The sequence below is a fragment of the Capra hircus genome, chromosome 1 (genome assembly GCF_001704415.2).
Source record: "Capra hircus breed San Clemente chromosome 1, ASM170441v1, whole genome shotgun sequence".
NCBI lineage: Eukaryota > Metazoa > Chordata > Mammalia > Artiodactyla > Bovidae > Capra > Capra hircus.
The window spans coordinates 45,677,919-45,700,203 of record NC_030808.1 but is presented as its reverse complement, the minus strand read 5'-3'; the positions used below and the strand labels follow the sequence as shown (position 1 = coordinate 45,700,203).

Here is a 22,285-nt window from a genome sequence, read left to right as displayed (position 1 = left end):
TTCTGGACATCCTGGACTTGAATTAAAGATGCTGTACTACTGTATACTGTAAAGTACACAAGAACACAGCCACTTGTAGAGGATGCAGGCATGTGACAGTATGCACCAGACGTGCAGTAACTTATGTATTTGGACATGCAAGTGCATATTGCATCTTTGAAAGTTCATGACTTGAAGGTTCATATGTAGGGGACCTGCTGTCCCTGTGTTGGGTAATTCACTCTTTGGCTGCACTTAGCATCGCACTGTGCTCCCACCTATTTCTGCCTATCTAAAACTCATTATCCAAAACTTACTTCAAAATCCAGTTCAACTGTGCCTTTTAAGAACTATCTCCTAATTAACTCAAACTTAAAAAAAATATTTCAAAAAATAATTCAAAATTAGAAAAAATATTCCTAATTTTGAACTTCAAAGTTCTCTGTACTTTTTATGTAAGCTTACCAGATTCTATCATCTATTCTAGCTGCTGAATTGTTTAATCTCCGCTGTTATCCTGTTAACCCTGTGACAGGGACTGTCTTATTTTTTATCCCCATAGCATCCAGCATACCTAGAGTGTGCTGGTTAACAATACCAACTCTGGACTCAGACCAGGGATAGATTAACATGGCGACCTTGGGCAAGTTATTTAGATTATTCAAACCTAACATCTTCATCTATAAAATGGTGATAATGCCATTACTGAATTCATAAGGCCTTTGTTAGGATTAAATAAAATAATGTGAGTAAAGTATTTAGCATAGTGCCTGGCAATGGAAATTATTGTTATTTAAAATAAACGTTTAGGGAATAAAGTGAATGAATGGCTCCACAAACTACTTGGGAAAAAGTCACGCTTTCTAATTATTTAACTTGTATATGTAAAGAATATATATATTTAGAATGGGATAACTAGCATTTTTCTATATGCTAATACAAATGCATTAATGTTTCTTAAAGAGGGACATTTTAGTATAAAATAATAAGTTATTTCTTTTACATATTTTATACTATTTGCCAGATATAATCTAAATATTTTAATATAGACAATCTCACTTTATTTTGAAGTATAGTTGGCTTACAATATTGTGTAAGTTTCAGGTGTCCAGCACAGTGATTCAGCTATATATATAGTGTGTATGTGTGTGTATATATATATATATGTTTTAGATCATTTTCCATTATGTTATAAGATATTGAATGTTATTTCCTGTGTCATATACTAAATGCTTGTGAATATTTCTCCTTTGGTTATACAATAAATCCTTATTGCTTAATTATTTTATGTATAGTAGTTTGTGTCCGTTAATCCCATCAGTTCAGTTCAGTTGCTCAGTCGTATCCGACTCTGCGACCTCACGGACTGCAGCACGCCAGGCCTCCCAGTCCATCACCAACTCCACGAGTTTACTCAAACCCACTGAGTCGGTGATGCCATCCAACCATTTCATCCTCTGTTGTCCCCTTCTCCTGCCCCCTTCAATCTTTCCCAGCATCAGGGTCTTTTCCAGTGTATCGGTTCTTCCCATCAGCTTCAGCATCAGTCCTTCCAGTGAATATTCAGGACTGATTTCCTTTAGGATGGACTGGTTGGATCTCCTTGAATTCCAGAGGACTCCCAAAGAGTCTTCTCCAACATCACAGTTCAAAAGCATTGATTCTTCAGCACTCAGCTTTCTTTATAGCTCAACTCTCATATCCATACATGACTGCTGGAAAAATCATAGCCTTGACTAGATGGACCTTTGTTGGCAAAGTAATGTCTCTCCTTTTTAATATGCTGTGTAGGTTGGTCATAACTTTTCTTCTAAGAAGCAAGTGTCTTTGAATTTCATGGCTGCAGTCACCATCTGCAGTGATTTGGGAGCCGAAAAAAATAGTCTCTCACTTTTTCCACTGTTTCCCCATCTATTTGCCGTGAAGTAATGGGACTGGATGCCATGATCTTAGTTTTCTGAATGTTGAGCTTTAAGCCTACTTTTTCACTCTCCTCTCACTTTCATCAAGAGGCTGTTTAGTTCTTTTCTTTTTGCCATAAGGGTGGTGTCCTCTGTGTATCTGAGGTTATTGATATTTCTCCTGGCAATCTTGATTCCAGCTTGTGCTTCTTCCAGCCCAGCGTTTCTCATGATGTACTCCGCATATAAGTAAAGTAAGCAGGGTGACAATATACAGCCTTGATGTATTCCTTTCTGTATTTGGAACCAGTCTACTGTTCTATATCCAGCTCTAACAGTTGCTTCCTGACCTGCGTAAAGATTTTTCAAGAGGCAGGTCAGGTAGTCTGGTATTCCCATCTCTTTCAGAATTTTCCAGTTTGTTGTGATTCACACAGTCAAAGGCTTTGACATAGTAATAAAGCAGAAATAAATGTTTTTCTGGAACTGTTCTTGCTTTTTCAATGATCCAACGGGTGTTGGCAATTTGATCTCTGGTTCCTCTGCCTTTTCTAAATCCTGCTTGAACATCTGGAAGTTCATGATTCGTGTACAGTTGAAGCCTGGCTTGGAGAATTTTGAGCATTACTTTGCTAGTATGTGAGATGAGTGCAATTGTGTAGTAGTTTGAGCATTCTTTGGCATTGCCTTTCTTTGGGATTGGAATGAAAACTGACCTTTTCCAGTCCTATGGCCACTGTTGAATTTTCCAAATTTGCTGACATGTTGACAGATTTGCAGCACTTTCACAGCATCATCTTTTAGGATTTGAGCTAGCTCAACTGGAATTCCATCACCTCCACTAGCTTTGTTTGTAGTGATGCTTCCTAAGGCTCCTTGACTTCACATTCCAGGATGTCTGGCTCTAGGTGAGTGATGACACCATGATGATTATTTGGGTCATGAAGATCTGTTTTGTATAGTTCTTCGGTGTATTCTTGATACCTCTTCTTAATATCTTCTGCTTCTGTTATGTCCATACCGTTTCTGTACTTTATTGTGCCCATCTTTGCATGAAATGTTCCCTTGGTATCTCAGATTTTCTTGAAGAGATCTCTAGTCTTTTCCATTCTATTATTTTCCTCTAATTCTTTGCACTGATCACTGAGGAAGGCTTTCTTATTTCTCCTTGCTATTCTTTCGAACGCTGCATTCAAATGGGTATATCTTTCCTTCTCTCCTTTGCCTTTCGCTTCTCTTCTTTTCACAGCTATTTGTAAGGCCTCCCCAGACAGCCATTTTGCTTTTTTGCATTTTTTTTCCTTGGGGATGTTCTTGATCCCTGTCTCCTGTACAATGTCATGAACCTCTGTCCATAGTTCATCAGGCACTCTGTCTATCAGATCTAGTCCCTTAAATCTATTTCTCACTTCCACTGTATAATCGTAAGGGATTTGATTTAGGTCATACCTGAATGGCCTAGTGGTTTTCCCTACTCTCTTCAATTTCAGTCTCAATTTGGAGAAAGGAGTTCACGGTCTGAGCCACAGTCAGCACCTGGGCTTGTTTTTGCTAACTATATAGAACTTCTCCATCTTTGTCTGCAAGGAATATAATCAGTCTAATTTTGTTGTTGACTATCTGGTAATGTCCATGTGTAGAGTCTTCTCTTGTGTTGTTGGAAGAGAGTGTTTGCTATGACCAGTGCGTTCTCTTGGCCAAACTCTATTAGCCTTTGCCCTGCTAATCCCATATTCATAATTTATTCTCTCCTGCCCTTCCTTTCCCTTTTAATAACCATAACTTTGTTTTCCATGTCTTTAAGTCTCATTTCTGTTTTGTATATAGATTCTTTTGTATTACCTTTTAGATTCCACATTCAAGTGATATCATGTCATATTTATCTTTTTCTGACTTGTTTGACTTAGTATGACAGTCTCTAGGTCCTTTTATGTTGCTGCAAATGGTAGTATTTCATTTTTATGGTAATATTCCATTATGTGTATGGAATATTTATCCATTTATCCATTTTATCTTTATCCATTTACTTGTTGACAGACATGTAGTTTGCTTCCATGTTTTGACTCTTATAAATAGTGCTGCTGTGAACACTGGGGTTGCTTGTATCTTTTGGATTAGAATTTCCATCTTTTCTGGATATATGCCCAGGAGTGGGTTTACTGAATCATGGTAGCTCTATTTTTAGTTTTGTAAGGAACCCCCATGCTGTATTTCATAGTGGCTGTACCAATTTAAGTTCCCACCAACAGTGTAGGAGGGTTCCCTTTTCTCTACACTCTCTCGAGCATTTATTATTTGTAGCCTTTTTGATGATATTTATTCTTACTGGTGTGAGGCGATATGTCATTGTGGTTTTGATTTGCATTTCTCTATTAATTAGCAGTGTTAAGTGATTTTAGCCATCTGTATGTCTTCTTTGGAGAAATGTCTACTTAGATCGTCTGCCCATAGTTTGATTGTTTTTTGTTTTTGTTTTTGTTTTTAAATATTGAGTTATGTGAGCTGTTTGTATATTTTGGAAATTAAGCTCTTATCAGTCATGTTGTTTGCAAATATTTTCTCCCATTCATAGGTGTCTTTTCATTTTGTTGATGGTTTCCTTTGCTGTGCAAAAGCTTTTAAGTTTGATTAGGTCCCATTTATTTATTTTTGCTTTTATTTTTTTGGGGAGATTAGCCTATCTCACTTTAATCTTAGCAATTGAAAAGCTGGATATACTCCCCTTTTAGGAGATGAGAAACTGAGTCTCTGGATTAGGAAATGACAACCTGTTCCAGTATTCTTGCCTGCAAAACTCCATGGGCAGAGGAACCTGGTGGGCTACAGTCTATGGGGTCCCAAAGAGTTGGATACTACTAAGCATGCGTGGATGCAATTGAGTCTCAGGGAAGTCACAACTAGTAAGCCAAAATATAAATTTAGGTTTTCTGGCTTTAATAATTTTATTCTTGAGCACTGTGTTATACTAGACAGTCACAAGTAGAGGTACATCATATGTTTATTAAAATATTCCAACCAATCTTATATAGGTTGGAACAACTCAGTTATAAAAACCTCTAAAATTTTGGGAAATCACAATAGTATTAATTAAAAGAAATATGCAAAAATATATAAACTTCGATTTAAGCAACTTGTATTACTTTAAAAGTATATTTATTTGTTAAAAAATGTCTATTTATTTATTTTTGGGTGTGTTGGGTCTTCGTTGCTGCACAGGCTTTTCTCTAGTTGTGGCAAATAGGGGCTACTCTTGCTGCAGAGCGTGAACTTCTCAGCACTGGCTTCTCTTCTTGTGGAGCACAGGCTCTGGTGCTCGGGGTTCAGTAGTTGTAGCACCTGGCCTCAGTAGTTGTGGCTCCTGAGGTCTATAGTCTCATCTCAGTATTTTTGGTGCATGGGCTTAATTTGCCCTGCGGCATCTTCCTGAATCAGGGATTAAACCCGTGTCTCCTGCAGTGGCAGGCAGATTCTTTACCACTGAGCCACCAGGGAAGCCCTATATATTAAGTTGAAAATTGACTAGAAATTGAATTTATATAAGAAAGGCTTTCTTTCTATTTTTTTAAAGAAGTTCTTAACATTTACTTAAATGTTACTTGTTTTTGGCAGTTTAAGAAGTGCTACTTTATTGACAATTGTTTAAAATTATCAAAAGCTTAAGTATAGAAGTTAAAATGATTTTTATATCAGTGATTACTCTAGGAAATGCATTTGATGAAACTCACACTATTTTTATGAAATGAGATAAATTGTTTCAGGTATATAGATTTCTGGATAAGCTATAGCCCATTTGTTATAACTGTTACTTTAAAAGTTTTTTAATTATTAAGTTGAGGTATTACATATAGTCTCTTCATGGTCGCAGCAAACTCAAGGAAGCTGTGAGCCATGGGTGCAGGGCCACCCAGGATGGACAGGTCGTACTGAAGAGTTCTGACAGAAGGTGGTTCACTGGAGTAAGAAATCAAAGTCCACAGTAGTAGTCTTGCTTGGAGAACCCCATGGACAGTATGAAAAGGCAAAAAGATATGTCACTGGAAGATAAGCCCCCAAGGTCAGAAGGTGCCAGTAGCATATTGCTACTGGGAAAGAGCAGAGTGGAATTATGAATAGCTCCTGAAAGAATGAAGCAGCTGGACCAAAGTGGAAATGACGCTCAGTTGTGGATGTGTCTGGTGGTGAAAGTTAAGTCCTATGTTGTACAGAACAGTATTTCATAGGAACCTGGAATATTAGATCCATGAATCAAGGTAAACTGGACATGGTAGCAGGTTATGGCAAGAGAGAACATCAACATCTTAGAAATCAGCGAATTAAAATGGATGGTAATGGGTGAATTTAGACAACCATTGTATTTACCACTGTAGGCAAGAATTCCTTGGAAGGAATGGAGTAGCCTTCATAGTCAACAGAAGAGTTCAAAATGCAGTACTTTGGTGCAACCTGAAAAACGACAGAGGTCTGTCCCCTAACCGCTGATGCCAAAGAAGTTGAAGTTTAACGGTTCTAGGAAGACCTACAAGTCCTTGTAGAACTAACACCAAAAAAAAAAAAAAAAAGATATCCTTTTCATCACAGGGGACTGGAATGCAAAAGTAGGAAGTCAAGAGATACCCAGAATAACAAGCAAGTTTGGCCTTGCAGTACAGAATGAAGCAGGGTAAAGGCTAACAGTTTTATCAGAAAACATGATCATAGCAAACACCCATTTCCAGCAACCTAAGAGATGATTCTACACATGGACATCACCAGATGGTCAGTACTGGAATCAGATTGATGATGTTCTTTGCAGCGAAAATGAGAGGATCTATACAGTCAATAAAAACAAGACCTGGAGCTGATCGTGGCCCCGATCACGAGTTCCTTATTGCAAAATTCAGGCTTAAAAGAAGAAAGAGGAAAAAACAATAGGCCATTCAAATATGACCTAAATCAAATCCTTGAAGGTGATGAATAGATTCAAGGGATTAGATCTGGTAGAGAGAGTGCTTGAAGAACTGTGGACAGAGGTTCATAACATTGTACAATAGGCAGTGACCAAAACCATCCTAAAGAAACAGAAATGTAGGAGGTGGTTGTTGTAGGAGGCTTTACAAATAGCTGAGAAAAGAAGATAAGTGAAAAGCAAGGGAGAAAGGGAAAGATACACCCAACTGAATTCAGAGTTCCAGAGAATAGCAAGGAGAGATAAGAAGGCCTTTTTAAATGACCAATGCAAAGATATAGAGGAAAACAGTAAAATGGGGACTAATGGAGATCTCTTCAAGAAAGTTGAAGATACCAAGGCAACATTTCTTGCAAGGAAGGGCATGATAAAGAACAGAAATGGTGAGACCTAACAGAAGCAGAAGATCTTAAGAAGAGGTGGCAAGAATATACAGAAGAACTATACAGAAAATGTCTTAATGACCCAGATAACCATGAGGGTATGGTCACTCACTGAGAGCCAGGCATCCTGGAATGTGAGGTCAGGTGGGTCTTAGGAAGTGTTACTATGAACAAAGTGAGTGGATATGATGGAATTCCAGCTAATCTGTTTAAAATCCTAAAAGATGATGCTGTTAAAGTACTGTACTCAATATATATCAGCAAATTTGGAAAACTCAGCAGTGACCACAAGACTGGAAAAGGTCAGTGTTCATTCCAATGCCAAGGAAGGGTGATGCCAAAAAATGTTCAAACTGTGGTACAGTTGCTCTCATTTCACATGCTGGCAAGGTTATCCTCAATTGTTCAAGCTAGGCTTCAGCAGTATGTGAACTGAGAACTTCCAGATATGCCAGCTAGGTTTTGAAGAGTCAGAGGAAACAGATCAAATTCATTGTATCATGGAGAAAGCAAGGGAAGTCCAGAAAAAACATCTGTTTCTGCTTCATTGACTACATTAAAGCCTTTGACTGTGTGGATCACAACAAACTGTGGAAATTGTTAAAGAAATGAGAATACCCCACAACCTTACCTGCCTCCTGAGAAACCTGTAAGTGGGTCAAGAAAAACAACAGTTAGAACTGGACATGAAACAATGGATTGGTTCAAAATTGTGAAAGGAGTAGACAAGGCTGTATATTGATACTTTGTTTATTTAACATATATGGAGAGTACATCATGTGAAATGCTGGGCTGGATGAATCACAAGCTGGAATCAAGATTGCCAGGAGAAATGTCAACAATGTCAGATATGCAGATGATACCACTCTAATGGCAGAAAGTGAAGAGGAAGTAAAGAGCCTTTTGGTGAAAGTGAAAGAAGAGAGTGAAAAAGCTAACTTAAAACTCAACATTAAAAAATTAAGATCATGGCATCCGCTCCCATCACTTCATGGCAGATAGAAAGGGGAAAAGTAGAAGCAATGACAGATTTTCTTTTCTTGGGTTCCAGAATCACTGAGGTCGGTGACTGCAGTCATGAAATTAAGACACTGGCCCCATGGAAGGAAAGCTTTGACAGACCTAGACAGTGTATTAAGAAGCAGAGACATCACTTTGCTGATAAAGTTCCGATTAGTCAAATCTATGTATGGGTGTGAGAGTTGGACTGTGAAGAAAGCTGAGCACCGAAGAATTGATGCTTTTCAACTGTAGTGTTGGAGAAGACTCTCGAGAGTCCCTTGGACTGCAAGGAGATCCAACCAGTCCATTCTGAAGGAGATCAGCCCTGGGATTTCTTTGAAACTCCAGTACTTTGGCCACCTCATGCGAAGAGTTGACTCATTGGAAAAGACTGTGATGCTGGGAGGGATTGGGGGCAGGAGGAGAAGGGGACGACAGAGGATGAGATGGCTGGACGGCATCACTGACTCGATGGACGTGAGTCTGAGTGAACTCTGGGAGTTGGTAATGGACAGGGAGGCCTGGCATGCTGCGATTCATGGGTCACAAAGAGTCGGACACGACTAAACTGACTGACTGATGGTTTTTCCAGTAGTCATGTATGGTTGTGAGAGTTGGACCATTCAAAAAGACCGAGTCCTGAAGAATTGATGCTTTTGAATTGTGGTGCTGGAGAAGACTCTTGAGAGTCCCTTGGATAGCAAGGAGATAAAACCAGTTAATCCTTAAGAAAATCAACCCTGAATAGTCCTTGGAAGGACTGTTGCCAAAGCTGAAGCTCCAATACTTTGTCCACCTAACGTGAAGAACCCACTTATAGGAAAAGACCCTAATGCTGGGAAAGATTGAAGGCAAAAGGAGAAGGGGGTAGCAGAAGATTAGATGGTTAGATAGCATCAGTGACACAATGGACATAAATTTGAGCAAACTCTGGGAGATATTCAAGGTGACAGGAGCCTGGCTTGCTGCAGTCTGCAGGGTCGCAAAGAGTCAGACACAACTTAGTGAGCAAACAATTACATGTGACACAGTACCATGTCTTTGATGTTTGATGACTTTTTATACTTGTATACATGAACCTGTATAACTATCACATAGTTCAAGATTAGAACATTTTGAGCATCTCAGAAGACTACCTTGTATCCTGTCCCAGTGAGTGAGTGGTCTCTCTGTTTGGGTACTTGCACCATCGTAACTAATATCGTTATAGATATGTTTTACCCATTCTTGAATTCCACATAAATGTCTGTGAGATATATTCATATTGTGCATAGCAGTTATTCATTCTTTTTATTACTATGTAATTTTCTATTGTATAAAAAATTTTATTCATGTAGTTTTCTATTGTATACAAAGGTCTATTCTTGCTCCTGTGATGGATATTTGGATTGTTTTTAGGTATCGTCATTAAGAACAAAGATAGCATTTTTATACATGCCTGTTTTATAGGATAGCATTTTTATGCCTTTTAGAGGCATAGTCACTCATTTCTTTTGGTTAAATATCTATTAATGTTATTGTTGGACATTAAGTAAGCAGGTGTCTAACTTTAGAAGATACTGACTGACAAAGTAGATGTATTCATTTACCCTCACACAAGCAGTATGTGAGACTTCTAGTCATATAGAATATGACCAATTACCAATACTTGATATTGTTAAAAAAAACTTGATATTGTTTGTCTTTTTAATTTTACAAGGGTAAATGATGTTCTATTGATATTTTAGCTTGGTGGCTCTGAGGTTAAAGCGTTTGCCTGCAATGTGGGAGACCTGGGTTCGATCCCTGGGTTGGGAAGATCCCCTGGAGAAGGAAATGGCAACCCACTCCAGTATTCTTGCCTGGAGAATCCCATGGACGGAGGAGCTTGGTGGGCTACAGTCCACGGGGTTGCAAAGAGTCGGACACGACTGAGTGACTTCACTTTCACTTTCACTTTTCCCTAGTAATAATGAAATTGAGGTACTTTATGGATTTCTTTGGAGGGAATGATGCTGAAGCTGAAACTCGAGTACTTTGGCCACCTCATGCTAAGAGTTGACTCATTGGAAAAGACTCTGATGCTGGGAGGGATTGGGGGCAGGAGGAGAAGGGGATGACGTAGGATGAGATGGCTGGATGGCATCACTGACTCTATGGACGTAAGTCTGAGTGAACTCTGGGAGTTGGTGATGGACAGGGAGGCCTGGCGTGCTGCAATTCATGGGTTGCAAAGAGTCGGACACGACTGAGTTACTGAACTGAACTGAATAATGAGTAGATACTTCATATGTTTATTGGCCATTTGGACTTTTAAAAATTTTTTATGAAGTACCTATTCGAGGGTTTTGCCCATTGTGAACACTGGGTTGTCTTGCCTTTGCTTTGTAGGAGTTCTTTATGTATTCTGGTTATGAATCCTTTGACAGATACATGTATTACACAGTATTAGCTATAGTCATCATGCTGTACATAGATAACTGCGTCATAAATCATCTTCCATTTTGCAGTGTGCTTTCTCATTCAGTGATGAGATTTGGTGAACAAAAGTTTTTAATTTTAATGAAGTTGAGTTTATTAATCTTTTCCTTTATGATTAGTACTACTTGAATCTTGTTGGAAAAATCCTTACCAACCCCAAGATCATGACTATATTCCCTTCGTTTTTATTCTAGAAGCTTTATTTGTCTTTGACATTTAAATCTTTGATCCATTTATAAATAATTTTTGTCTATAATATGTTTATTATTTATTTGTTTACATCATTTTGTTATAAAATTGCTTCAGCATTACTCATGGAAAAGATCATCCCTTCCTCACTGAATTGCAGGGGGTGTATTTGTCTTAAATAAGTGACCACATATGTGTGGATCTCTATGATCGATTTTTATTATGAAATTTGTGAGAAATTCCAGTGAATTGTAAGTTCCAGGAAGACTTAAACTGTGTTAAATTTGCTCACTACCCAATACCTACTGGCTGGCACAGTGCCAGGCACATGATCAACATTCAATACATATTTGCTGACTGAATAAAAGAATCATTCATGTTGATGTTTGGCAGAAACCAACAAAATTCTGTCAATCAATTATCCTTCAGTTAGAAAAATAAATTAAAAAAAAAAAAAAAACGAAACAAAGAACATCCGTTAGGAAGTCTGAAAAATGGTAAGGAAAGGTCTAAGCTGTTTTCTTTTGCATAGATGCTTAGATATGTAGCCCTTACCCTCTGCTCTCCTCTCCCATAGCCCCCTTGTTCCCCATTATAAGAATTTATCTAGTCTTACAGTTCAACCAAAATACATCAACGACCTCTCGGATACTAGGATTTTTGCCAGGGAATTTCTTACTTAGTTCTTACAGTCAGCTACCTATCGTATTTCAGTTGTCATTGTACATATATTGTTTAATCAAGAAATTTTATGAGAATCTGTTACTCTTCTGTTTATTTTTAACCTTTATGTAAGTCCTTCAGGTTCTGTGAAGTGTATGATTTTAAATTGTAAATCTAACAAGAAAAGTTACTTTAAGACAGAAGACAGCTATGAAAGGATTAATTCTGTTCTGTTGTTTCTTAAATGCTAATTTTTATCATGTCTTTGTAGAAATTGTCACAGAAGGAAAAAGGAAAAAGCCTTCGTCTTCAGAGTTACATAAGGTATGTATTAGTTTTGCTCTTAACTTTTGGATTATCTTTAGAGTTAATAATTTTTAAAGTATTTTGGTATTTGTCTTTTCAATAAAATTTTAAAGAAAATACTGTAAATCTATAACTAATCAGTGTTTATTGGGGGATGTGTTAGTCATTCAGTCATGTCCAACTCTTTGCGACCTCATGGCCTCCAGGCTTCTCAGTCCAGGGAATTCTCCAGGCAACAATAACTGGAGTGGGTAGCCATTTCCTTCTCCAGGGGATCTTCCTGACTCAGGGATTGAACTTAGGTCTTCTTTACCATCTGACCCACCAGTGGTATATCCTAATTAATCAAGGGTTAACTAGAAAATAGGAAATCCTTTCTGGGACCAGCCTTGTTTAAATCATTATAAAATTTACTAGTATACTTTTCAAATATTATTTTAAATTTATATAAAACATACTCATTTATTTGATGATCAAATATATTAGAGTACCTCAGGTGCATTCATTTATGATACTGTAGATGTTGAAGAGTTGTATTCAAGTTATGCGCTGAAAGTTACTATTTGGTATATATCTTTTTAAACATATTTTTTCGTTTATTTCTTTCATATAAGCCAGGAATAGCAAAACAGGCAAAATGAGGTTTCTACCTACCTAGAAGGTGTTGAAAAAGATTTAATCTTTTTTAGAAAGATAGTCTTTTTTCCTATAGAATTTTGTGATTTAATGCCATAGTTCCTTGATTTGCATTATAATAATTTATTAGTGACTTTTCTTTGAAGCATTCTAATTATACGCAAATAACTTTAATTGGGCACAGTTTTTGGAAAAAAAGGTGAGAAGAAGATATAAAGGAGGGCTGTGAAATCAAGAGTACCTTGCAAGACCACATAGAGAGTGTAGCTTTGGGTACTCTTATTCTACCTTTGCTTACTTCAGATTTGTGGGGTGTGGTTTATTCATTTAATTTTCTGGATTTAGTGAATTCCCTGGTGGTCCAGTGGTTGGGACTTTGTCATTTCACTGCTGTGGGTCTGGGTTCAATTTCTGGTTGGAAACTAAGATCCTGCAAGCCATGCCAGGCAGCAAAAAATAAAAGGAAAAAATCTGGATTTAGCTTAAGTGAGATAAATAAAGGAGTTAAAAAGGAGATTTTACATTGCTTCTGTGTGTCTATGTGTGTCCGACTCTTTGCAGTCCCATAGATTGTAGCCCATCAGGCTCCTCTGTCCATGGAATTTTCTGGGCAAGGATGCTGGAGCAGTTTGCAGTTTGCTACTCCAAGGTATCTTCTTGACCCAGGGATTGAGCCCACGTCTCTTGCATTTGCAGGCAGATTCTTTACCACTGTGCTACCTGGGAAGCCCATTACCTTGCTACTATACCCAGTTTTATTTATTTATTTAATTAAAAATCTTTATTGGAGTATAGTTGATTTACAGTGTTGTGTTAGTTTTAGGTGTACAGCAAAGTGAATCAATTATATGTACATATATCCACTCTTCAACATTCTTTTCCCATATAGGTCATTGCAGAGTATTGAGTAGAGTTTCCTGTGCTGTATGGTCGATCCACTAATATGTGGAGAAGGAAATGGCAACACACTCCAGTATTCTTGCTGGGAAATCCCATGGGCAGAGGAGCAAAGCATCAGACACAACTTAGCAACCAAACAACAACAGTGTGTGTATGTCAGTCTCAATGTCACAGTTTATCTTTCCTGCCTACCCCTTTTCTCCTCCGGTAACTGTAAGGTTGTTTTCTGTGTCTTTGACTCTATTCCTGTTTTGTAAATAGGTTCATTTGTACCATTTTTTAGATTCCACAAATAAGCAATGTCATATGATATCTGTCTTTCTCTGTCTGACTTACTTTACTCAGTATAACCATCTCTAGGTCCATCCAGTTCAGTTTAGTCGCTCATTCGTGTCCGACTCTTTGTGACCCCATGAATCGTAGCACGCTTGTCCATCACCTGTCCAGCACGCCAGGCCTCCCTGTCCATCACCAACTCCCGGAGTTCACCCAAAAGTTCATGTGCATCGAGTTGGTGATGCTATCCAGCCATCTCATCCTCTCTCATCCCCTTCTCCTCCTGCCCCCAATCCCTCCGAGCATGAGGGTCTTTTCCAATGAGTCAACTCTTCGCATGAGGAGTTTCAGCCTCAACATCAGTCCTTCCAATGAACACCCAGGACTGGTCTCCTTTAGGATGGACTGGTTGGATCTCCTTGCAGTCCAAGGGATTCTCAAGAGTCTTCTCCAGCACCAGAGTTCAAAAGCATCAATTCTTCGGCGCTCAGCTTTCTTTATAGTCCAACTCTCACATCCATACATGACCACTGGAAAAACCATAGCCTTGACTAGATGGACCTTTGTTGGCAAAGTAATGTCTCTGCTTTTGAATATGCTATCTAGGTTGGTCATAACTTTCCTTCCAAGGATTTCATGGCTGCAGTCACCATCTGCAGTGATTTGGGAGCCCCCCAAAATAAAGTCTGACACTGTTTCCACTCTTTCTCCATCTATTTGCCATGAAGTAATGGGACCAGGTGCCATGATCTTAGTTTTCTGAATGTTGAGCTTTTTTTTAAAAATTTATTTATTATTATTTTTTTTAATTTTAAAATCTTTAATTCTTACATGCATTCCCAAACATGAACCCCCCTCCCACCTCCCTCCCCATAACATCTCTCTGGGTCATCCCCATGCACCAGCCCCAAGCATGCTGTATCCTGCGTCAGACATAGACTGGCGATTCGATTCTTACATGATAGTATACATGTTAGAATGCCACTGAATGTTGAGCTTTAAGCCAACTTTTTCACTCTCCTCTTTCACTTTCATCAAGAGGCTTTTTGGTTCCTCTTCACTTTCTGCCATAAGGGTGGTGTCATCTGCATATCTGAGGTTATTGATATTTCTCCCAGCAATCTTGATTCCAGCTTGTGCTTCTTCCAGCCCAGAATTTCTCATGATGTATTCTGTATAGAAGTTAAATAAGCAGGGTGACAGTATACAGCCTTGACATACTCCTTTTCCTCTTTGGAACCAGTCTGTTGTTCCATGTCCAGTTCTACCTGTTGCTTCCTGACCTGCATATAGGTTTCTCAAGAGGCAGGGTAGGTGGTCTGGTATTCCCATCTCTTTCAGAATTTTCCACAGTTTATTGTGATCCACAGTCAAAAGCTTTGGCATAGTCAATAAAGCAGAAATAGATGTTTTTCTGGAACTCTCTTGCTTTTTCCATGATCCAGCGGATGTTAGCAATTTGATGTCTGGTTCCTCTACCTTTCCTAAAACCAGCTTGAACATCTGGAAGTTCACAGTTCACGTATTGCTGAAGCCTGGCTTGGAGAATTTTGAGCATTATTTTACTAGCATGTGAGATGAGTGCAGTTGTGTGGTAGTTTGAGCATTCTTTGGCATTGCCCTTCTTTGGGTTTGGAATGAAAACTGACCTTTTCCAGTCCTGTGGCCGCTGCTGAGTTTTCCAAATTTGCTGGCGTGTTAAGTGCAGCACTTTCACAGCATCATCTTTTAGGATTTGAAATAGCTTAACTGGAATTCCATCACCTCCACTAGCTTTGTTCATAGTGATGCTTTCTAAGGCCTACTTGACTTCACATTCCAGGATGTCTGACTCTAGGTGAGTGATCACACCATCGTGATTATCTGGGTCATGAAGATCTTTTTTGTATAGTTCTTCTGTGTATTCTTGCCATGTTGTTGCAAATGCTATTTCATTCTTTTTTATGGCTGAGTAATATTCCATTGTATATATGACCACATCTTCTTTATCGATTCCTCTGTTGGTGGACGTTTAAGTTGCTTCCACCTACTAACTTTTGTAAATAGTGTTGCAGTGAACATTGGGATGCATGTATGTTTTCAAAGTATGGTTTTCTTCTGTTGTATGTCCAGGAGTGGCATTGCTGAATCATACGGTAGCTCTAGTTTTAGTTTTTTAAGGAACCTCCATACTGTTCTTCCTAGTAGGTATATCAATTTGCATTCCCACCAGCAGTGTAGGAGGGTTCCTTTCTCTTCACACCCTCTTCAGCATTTATCATTTGTAGATTTTTAAAAATAATTTTATCTATTTATTTTTGGCTTCACTGAGTCTTCGTTGCTGCATTCAGGCTTTCTCTGGATGCACTAGAGCGAGGAGTCGTCTGTAGTTGCAGTGCGCAGGGTTTTCATTGTGGTGGCTTTTCTTGTGGAGGAGCGTAGGTTCTAGGATGTGTGGGCTTCAGTAGTTGTGACTTGCAGGCTCCAGAGCTAATGCTCAGTGATTCTGGCACATGGGCTTAGTTTCCCCACGGCATGTGGGATCTTCCCAGAGCAGGGATCAAAGTGGTATCCCCTGCATTGCAAGGTGGATTCTTAATCACTGGACCACCAGGGAAGCCCTTTTGCTTTACTCGTATTGAAACCATTTTATGGTGTTACTAATTGTAATTGATACAGTGCTTATTATGCATGCTGAGTCACTTCAGTCATGTCTGACTCTTTGCAACCCTATGGATTGTAGCCCACCAGGCTCCTCTGTCTATGGGATTTTCTGGGTAGGAATATTGGAGTGGGTTGCCATGCCCTCCTTTAGGGGATCTTCCAGACCCAGGGACTGAACCCATGTTTCTTATGTCTCCTGCATTGGCAGGTGGGTTCTTCACCACTCGCACTACCTGGGAAGCCCGATGCTTATTATATTGGAAGCCCAGTGCTTATTTTATGTTATATAATAAGCTAAACTTGATGCTTAACCATGATTTATAATGTAAAAGTTAAATTATTTAAGTTCTAAACAGATGATTTCAAGCTTGTGCCTACAATCCATCCATTCATTTGTTTATTCAGTGTCTTGTAAGCCATTCACTTTGGAATATAAAGGTGACTAAGTCAGAGTACACTCTTTTAGTCCCTTCATAGTCTGGTGAAGAAGACAAACATGTAGATAAATAATTATAATATAGCATGATATGTGTAATACAAACTACCAAGTACTAATACCCAGAGAAAGGAAAGCCCTGGTATGGGAGTGACGATTGTGTGAATAAGAATAATTTTTTGCAGAATCTGAGGTATTTAATAGGGGAGAGATAGAGCGAAGAGCATTCTAGGTTAAAGGAGCAGTACATACAGAGGTCTAGAGATGGTATGCCTCAAGAAGGTTGAGTAAACTCAGTGTGGTTAAGGTGTAAAGTTTGTGATGTGTGAGTGACATCAAAGAGCCCAGATTGTTAAGAGTTACATCTGTAAGTAATAGGCACCATTGTTGTAGTTTAAGATTGTAGCCGTAGTTAGATTTGTGTATTAGAGAACTCTGGGGTTAGTGTTTGAGAGATTAGGAGAGGAAGAAACTGCAAGTAAGAGTAGTTAAGTAGTTATTGTGATACCTCATTTATCTACTTTTATACTGAGTGAAAGAGGCTTTTTGTAAAATCATATTTAGCTACTGCTGCTGCTGTTAAGTCGCTTCAGTCATGTCCAACTCTGTGTGACCCCATAGACGGCAGCCCACCAGGCTCCCCCGTCCGTGGGATTCTCCAGGCAAGAACACTGGAGTGGTTTGCCATTTCCTTCTCCGCATATTTAACTACTTATAAATTAAGCACTGAACTTAAAACTCTTTAAAAGTAATAGCAAAATATTAATGCAGGTAATGTAGTGGTTCTGTTAGCTCATTCAGCTCTTACTTGTATTTCAATTAAACTAATTATTTTCTCATTTTGGTTTCAGATAACAAAGATATTAAATGCAAAACCAGAGGATGTTCATGTTCAGTCACCACTGTCCAAACTCAGAAGCTCAGAACACTGGGATGTTTCTTTGCAGGGGGTAAATAAAAACTTTTTTCTTATAAGTATATGGGGTTTAAAAATATTTTAATAAAGCTGAATTTTTATTTTCTTACACGTTCTTTTTTTAAATTTTCTTGTATTACATAATTGCAGGTTTTAAATTAATTTATTTCTGGCATATGTTGAAATCATGCTTTGAGGTTAGGGTCATTTTTCAGTTTAAATCTAAGAATAGTGTATTGTGCATGGTTGTTTTCTTCATGAAATTTAAATCTCATTATTATATATTGTATTTTAAATTTATGATAATATTAAGCTTGTTAAAGGAGAAGGAAATGGCAACCTACTCCAGTATTCTTGCCTGGAGAATACCACGGACGGGGGAGCCTGGTGGGCTGCCGTCTGTGGGGTCGCACAGAAGACCCATGCACAGAAGAGCTTAGAGGTACAGTCCATGGAGTTGCAGAGAGTCAGACATGACTGAGCAACTAACGCTAATGCTAAACTTATTGAAATCCCTTGCTTTTTTTATTTTGTAAATTTAAGAGGGTATATTGTAAAAAGTGACACAATTATTTTAAAAGATAGCCTGATTATAAATGTGTACCAATTTTATCACTTTTAATTATTACTATAGAGTTCTCATAAGTCAGGCTTGCTGCTAAGTCACTTCAGTCGTGTTCGACTCTGTGTGACCCCATAGATGGCAGCCCACCAGGCTCCACCATCCCTGGGATTCTCTAGGCAAGAACACTGGAGGGGGTTGCCATTTCCTTCTCCAATGCATGAAAGTGAAAAGTGAAAGTGAAGTCACTCAGTCGTGTCTAACTCTTCATGACCCCATGGACTGCAGCCCACCAGGCTCCTCTGTCCATGGGATTTTCCAGGCAAGAGTGCGGGAGTGGGGTGTCATTGCCTTCTCCAAAGTAAGGCTAAAGATAGCACTTTATATGTTCTTTTTTCTTTTCTTGACTGGCACTACTCATGGTCGGTGTTTTAAAACAGGAATTTTTTTCTCAGATTTTCCGGTTATCTGTTTGAGAATATACATACTGGTCAACTAGTTTTATTGGTCTACATTTTTAACATAATGAAATACCGCAGGTTGGTGGCTTAAACAACAGAAAGTTATTTTCTCATAGATCTGGAGGCTGGAAGTCTAGGATCAAGGTACGGGCAGGGTTGTTTTCTCTAAGGCCTGTTTCCTTGGCTTATAGATGGCCACCTTCTTGCTGTGTTCTCATGTGGCCTCTTTTCTGTGCACACACATGCCTGGAGTTTCTTCCTCTTCCTATAAGGACACTAGTCTTGTAAATTATGTTCCCACCCTTTTGACCCCATTTAAACATAAACTCCCTGTGTAAAGGCCCTATCTTCACGTACATACATTTTAAAGGTGAGGCCATCAACATGCGAATTTTGAAGGGGACAGTTTAGCTCATAATGGTAGTATTTTAGGATAACAGATGTTAAGTCACCTTGAATATATGTATTTTTATGTTATAGACAAGAAAAATTAACCATTTATTAAAACTTGTTCTCAGAGGAAAGATTAGCTGTTAGTATTAGTTGCTTTAACATTATTTATTTATTTATTTGTTTATTTTGACTGTGCTTCATGGCCTGTGGGATCTTGGTTCCCTGACCAGGGATTGAACCCATTGAAAAGTACAGTTTTCTAGCCACTGGACCACCAAGGAATTCCCTAATGTTATTTAAAATGTTAGTTATTAAATAATACATTTGTTTTTTATACAGGGTATAGAAAAGGAAAATAATAAATGGGACTATTTCCTGAATGCAGTCACTACTGACAGTTTTTTTTTTTTTCATTCCTTTCAAGAAGAAAAAAGCATGCTGCCCATGTGTGACTGTACATTTTTTCATCATTGCTGAAGAGGGATCATGAAATACATTTTGTTCTGTGTTTTGCCATTTTTAGTTAGTAATATTTTAATATTTTTTTCTGTTTTAACACATTTAGATGTACCTCTTTTGCTTATTTTTTATTGGCTTTACAATACTCCCCAAATATATTATATCCAATAATTTAGTCACATAGTGCACTGATATTAGACAGTTTGGTTGTTTCTAGAGTTTTACTAATATAAATAGTATTGCAGAAACCTTTGTTTTTCATAAACAGGGAACCATTTTTGAGTGGGATTACTAGGTATAAGAAAGTTTGTATATTAAATTTTTATAAATACTGAAAAATTATCTCAGAAAATTTGTACCAATATGTATTGCCACCAATGAGAGATCCCATATTTCTACAAATTTACTAGTTAGTACTGAATGTTATCATGTAGTGAAATTGTTGCTAACAGAAGGAAAAAATACATTATTTTAGGAAAATTTTATCTATATTTGTATATTTTATTTTATGCTTTGGAATACTGAATGGAGTAAAAATATATCATTTTAAATACACACAGTGTAAGTAAATGGATGTGATTTGAATTTGTTTTCTTAAGAAGTGTCTTACTAAATGTGTTTCTTCCTCTACCCTTGGGTCATATAATCTTTCCTTAGTTTTTGACCTTCAAGAGGCAGACATGGATCACCAGAGAGCTCTTTAGGTATTAGGTCTCTATGTTATACAGTCTGCTTTCTTCTCTTTCCTTAACTCCTCTTTGTTTCAGCAGGCTTCTTTTCCTTAGAAGTAACAACTTATTTTCTCTTGTTCTCTCTGACCCACTAAGGGAAACAGAGCCTCCTCAGAGGCAAATTTTCTTTTCCTATGACTAGTTTCCTATACTAGTTGGATGTCTTCTTTAGGATAGTGATACTTAACTTCTGGGAAATCTACATCATATTTGAGATTTGAAGTGGCAAATGTGTCAGCATTACCTTGGTCCCTTGTTGCTTTAGATGTAGCAGTATTTGTTAAATGTGCTTCATAGTTTGTAGACTTTGAGGTGGTACCAAAATCTTGCTTCATGGTTTCTCCCACACACCACCGTAGCTTTCAATGAAAGGAAAAGGGATAAATGCCAGTTTCCGTAATCTTTAGCAGAATTTTAACTTGTTTATTTTGTGTTTTTTACTGAGATATATAAAACAGATCTTAGGTATGTAATTGGATGAGCTTTGACTAATGTAACATATGCAACCAATATCTCAGTGAAATAGAGCATTGTCATGAGTCTTGAAAGTTCACTTTGCCCTTACCCTTGTATCTTTTCTTTGCCTGTTGTCTCTATTCCCACCCTGTTCTGGACAACCAATTTTTTAATTTCTATATTTGTAAGTTTTGCCTGTTTTTTTCAGTGTATACTCTTTTGTGTTGCCTTCTTTTGCTTAGTAAAATGTTGTTGCTCATTTTTGTTTTGTACCTATTAGTAGTTTGTTGCTTTTTATTGCTGAGCAATATTCTATTATATGAGTATAATGCAGTTCATTTATCTAATTCTTCTGTTGGTGAACTTTGGGACTTTTAATTTGTTTTGCCCTGATACCAATGGTGTTAAAATATTTTCATATTTTTTTAATTAGAGTGTACTTGCTTTACAATGGTGTGTTAGTTTCTTCCGTACAGAAAAGTGAATCAGCTCTATGTGTACATTTGTTGTTTAGTCGCTAAGTCATTTTATTTGTTTATGTGACTTGAACAGGCAGTAAGTCACGTCCTACTTTTTTGCAACTCCATGAACTAAATATATAGCCCACTAGGCTCCTCTGTCCATGGGATTTCCCAGGTAGAATACTGGAGTGAGTGGCCATTTCTTTCTCCAAGGAATCTTCCTGACCCAGGGATTGAACTCGAGTCTCCCGCATTGGGAGGCAGATTCTTTACCACTGAGTCAGCAGGGAAGCCCATATTTATACATATATCTCCTGTTTTTTGGATTTCCTTCCCATTTAGGTCACCACGGAACACTGAGTAGAGTTCTCTGTGGTCTAAAGTTGTTTCTCACTAGTTATCTATTTTCTACATAGTAGTGAAAATATTTTCATATGTTGATTAGCTGTTATGTATCTTCTTTTTCGTGATGTGTCCAAATATTTTGCCCCTTTAAATATATATTTGATATTTATTCTCAAATATATTTGACAGTGAATTTATATATAATTAAATTAATCCATTTTAAGTGATCTCTGAATTTTGACAAATGTATACATTTTGCAGCCACCAATGTAATAAAAGTGTATTTGTATTTATCAGTTTTTTCTTGATGTAAAGTTCTGTGAGTCACAGGATCTTTATAGACTCATAGGACTGTCATCACAGTGAAGATACTATATGGTTCCATCACTCCAAAAAATTCCCTGGTGCTGTCCTCTTTGTAGATTCTTCTTATCCTCATCCATAATCTGTGCTAACAGTTTTCTCTCCTTGTACGTCTACATTTTCCAGAGTGTCACATGAATGTAATCATGGAGCATGTAATGTTTTAATGTTTTGAGAGTGTTTTTTTCACTCAGTTTAGTGCCAGTGAGATTCATCCTTGTTGTTGACGAATAACAAACTGTATCAGTAGTTTGTTTCAGTTCAGTTCAGTTGCTCAGTCGTGTCCGACTCTTTGCCACCCCATAAATTGGAGCACGCCAGGCCTCCCTGTCCATAACCAGCTCACAGAGTTCACTCAAACTCATGTCCATCGAGTCGGTGATGCCATCCGGCCATCTCATCCTCTGTCATCCCCTTCT

At 37.9% G+C, this 22,285-nt stretch overlaps 1 protein-coding gene across 5 annotated transcripts in view; it reads left to right on the top strand.

The window, feature by feature from the left end:
- SENP7 (SUMO1/sentrin specific peptidase 7) overlaps positions 1-22,285 on the top strand; it is a 148,786-nt gene that overhangs the window by 9,439 nt on the left and 117,062 nt on the right. For all 5 annotated transcript variants that reach the window (XM_013975109.2, XM_018060636.1, XM_005674864.3 and 2 more), the window contains exons 2-3: positions 11,794-11,846; positions 17,571-17,669. In XM_013975109.2, the coding sequence (XP_013830563.2) occupies positions 11,794-11,846; positions 17,571-17,669 (152 nt within the window). The remainder of the gene's footprint in view (positions 1-11,793; positions 11,847-17,570; positions 17,670-22,285) is intronic.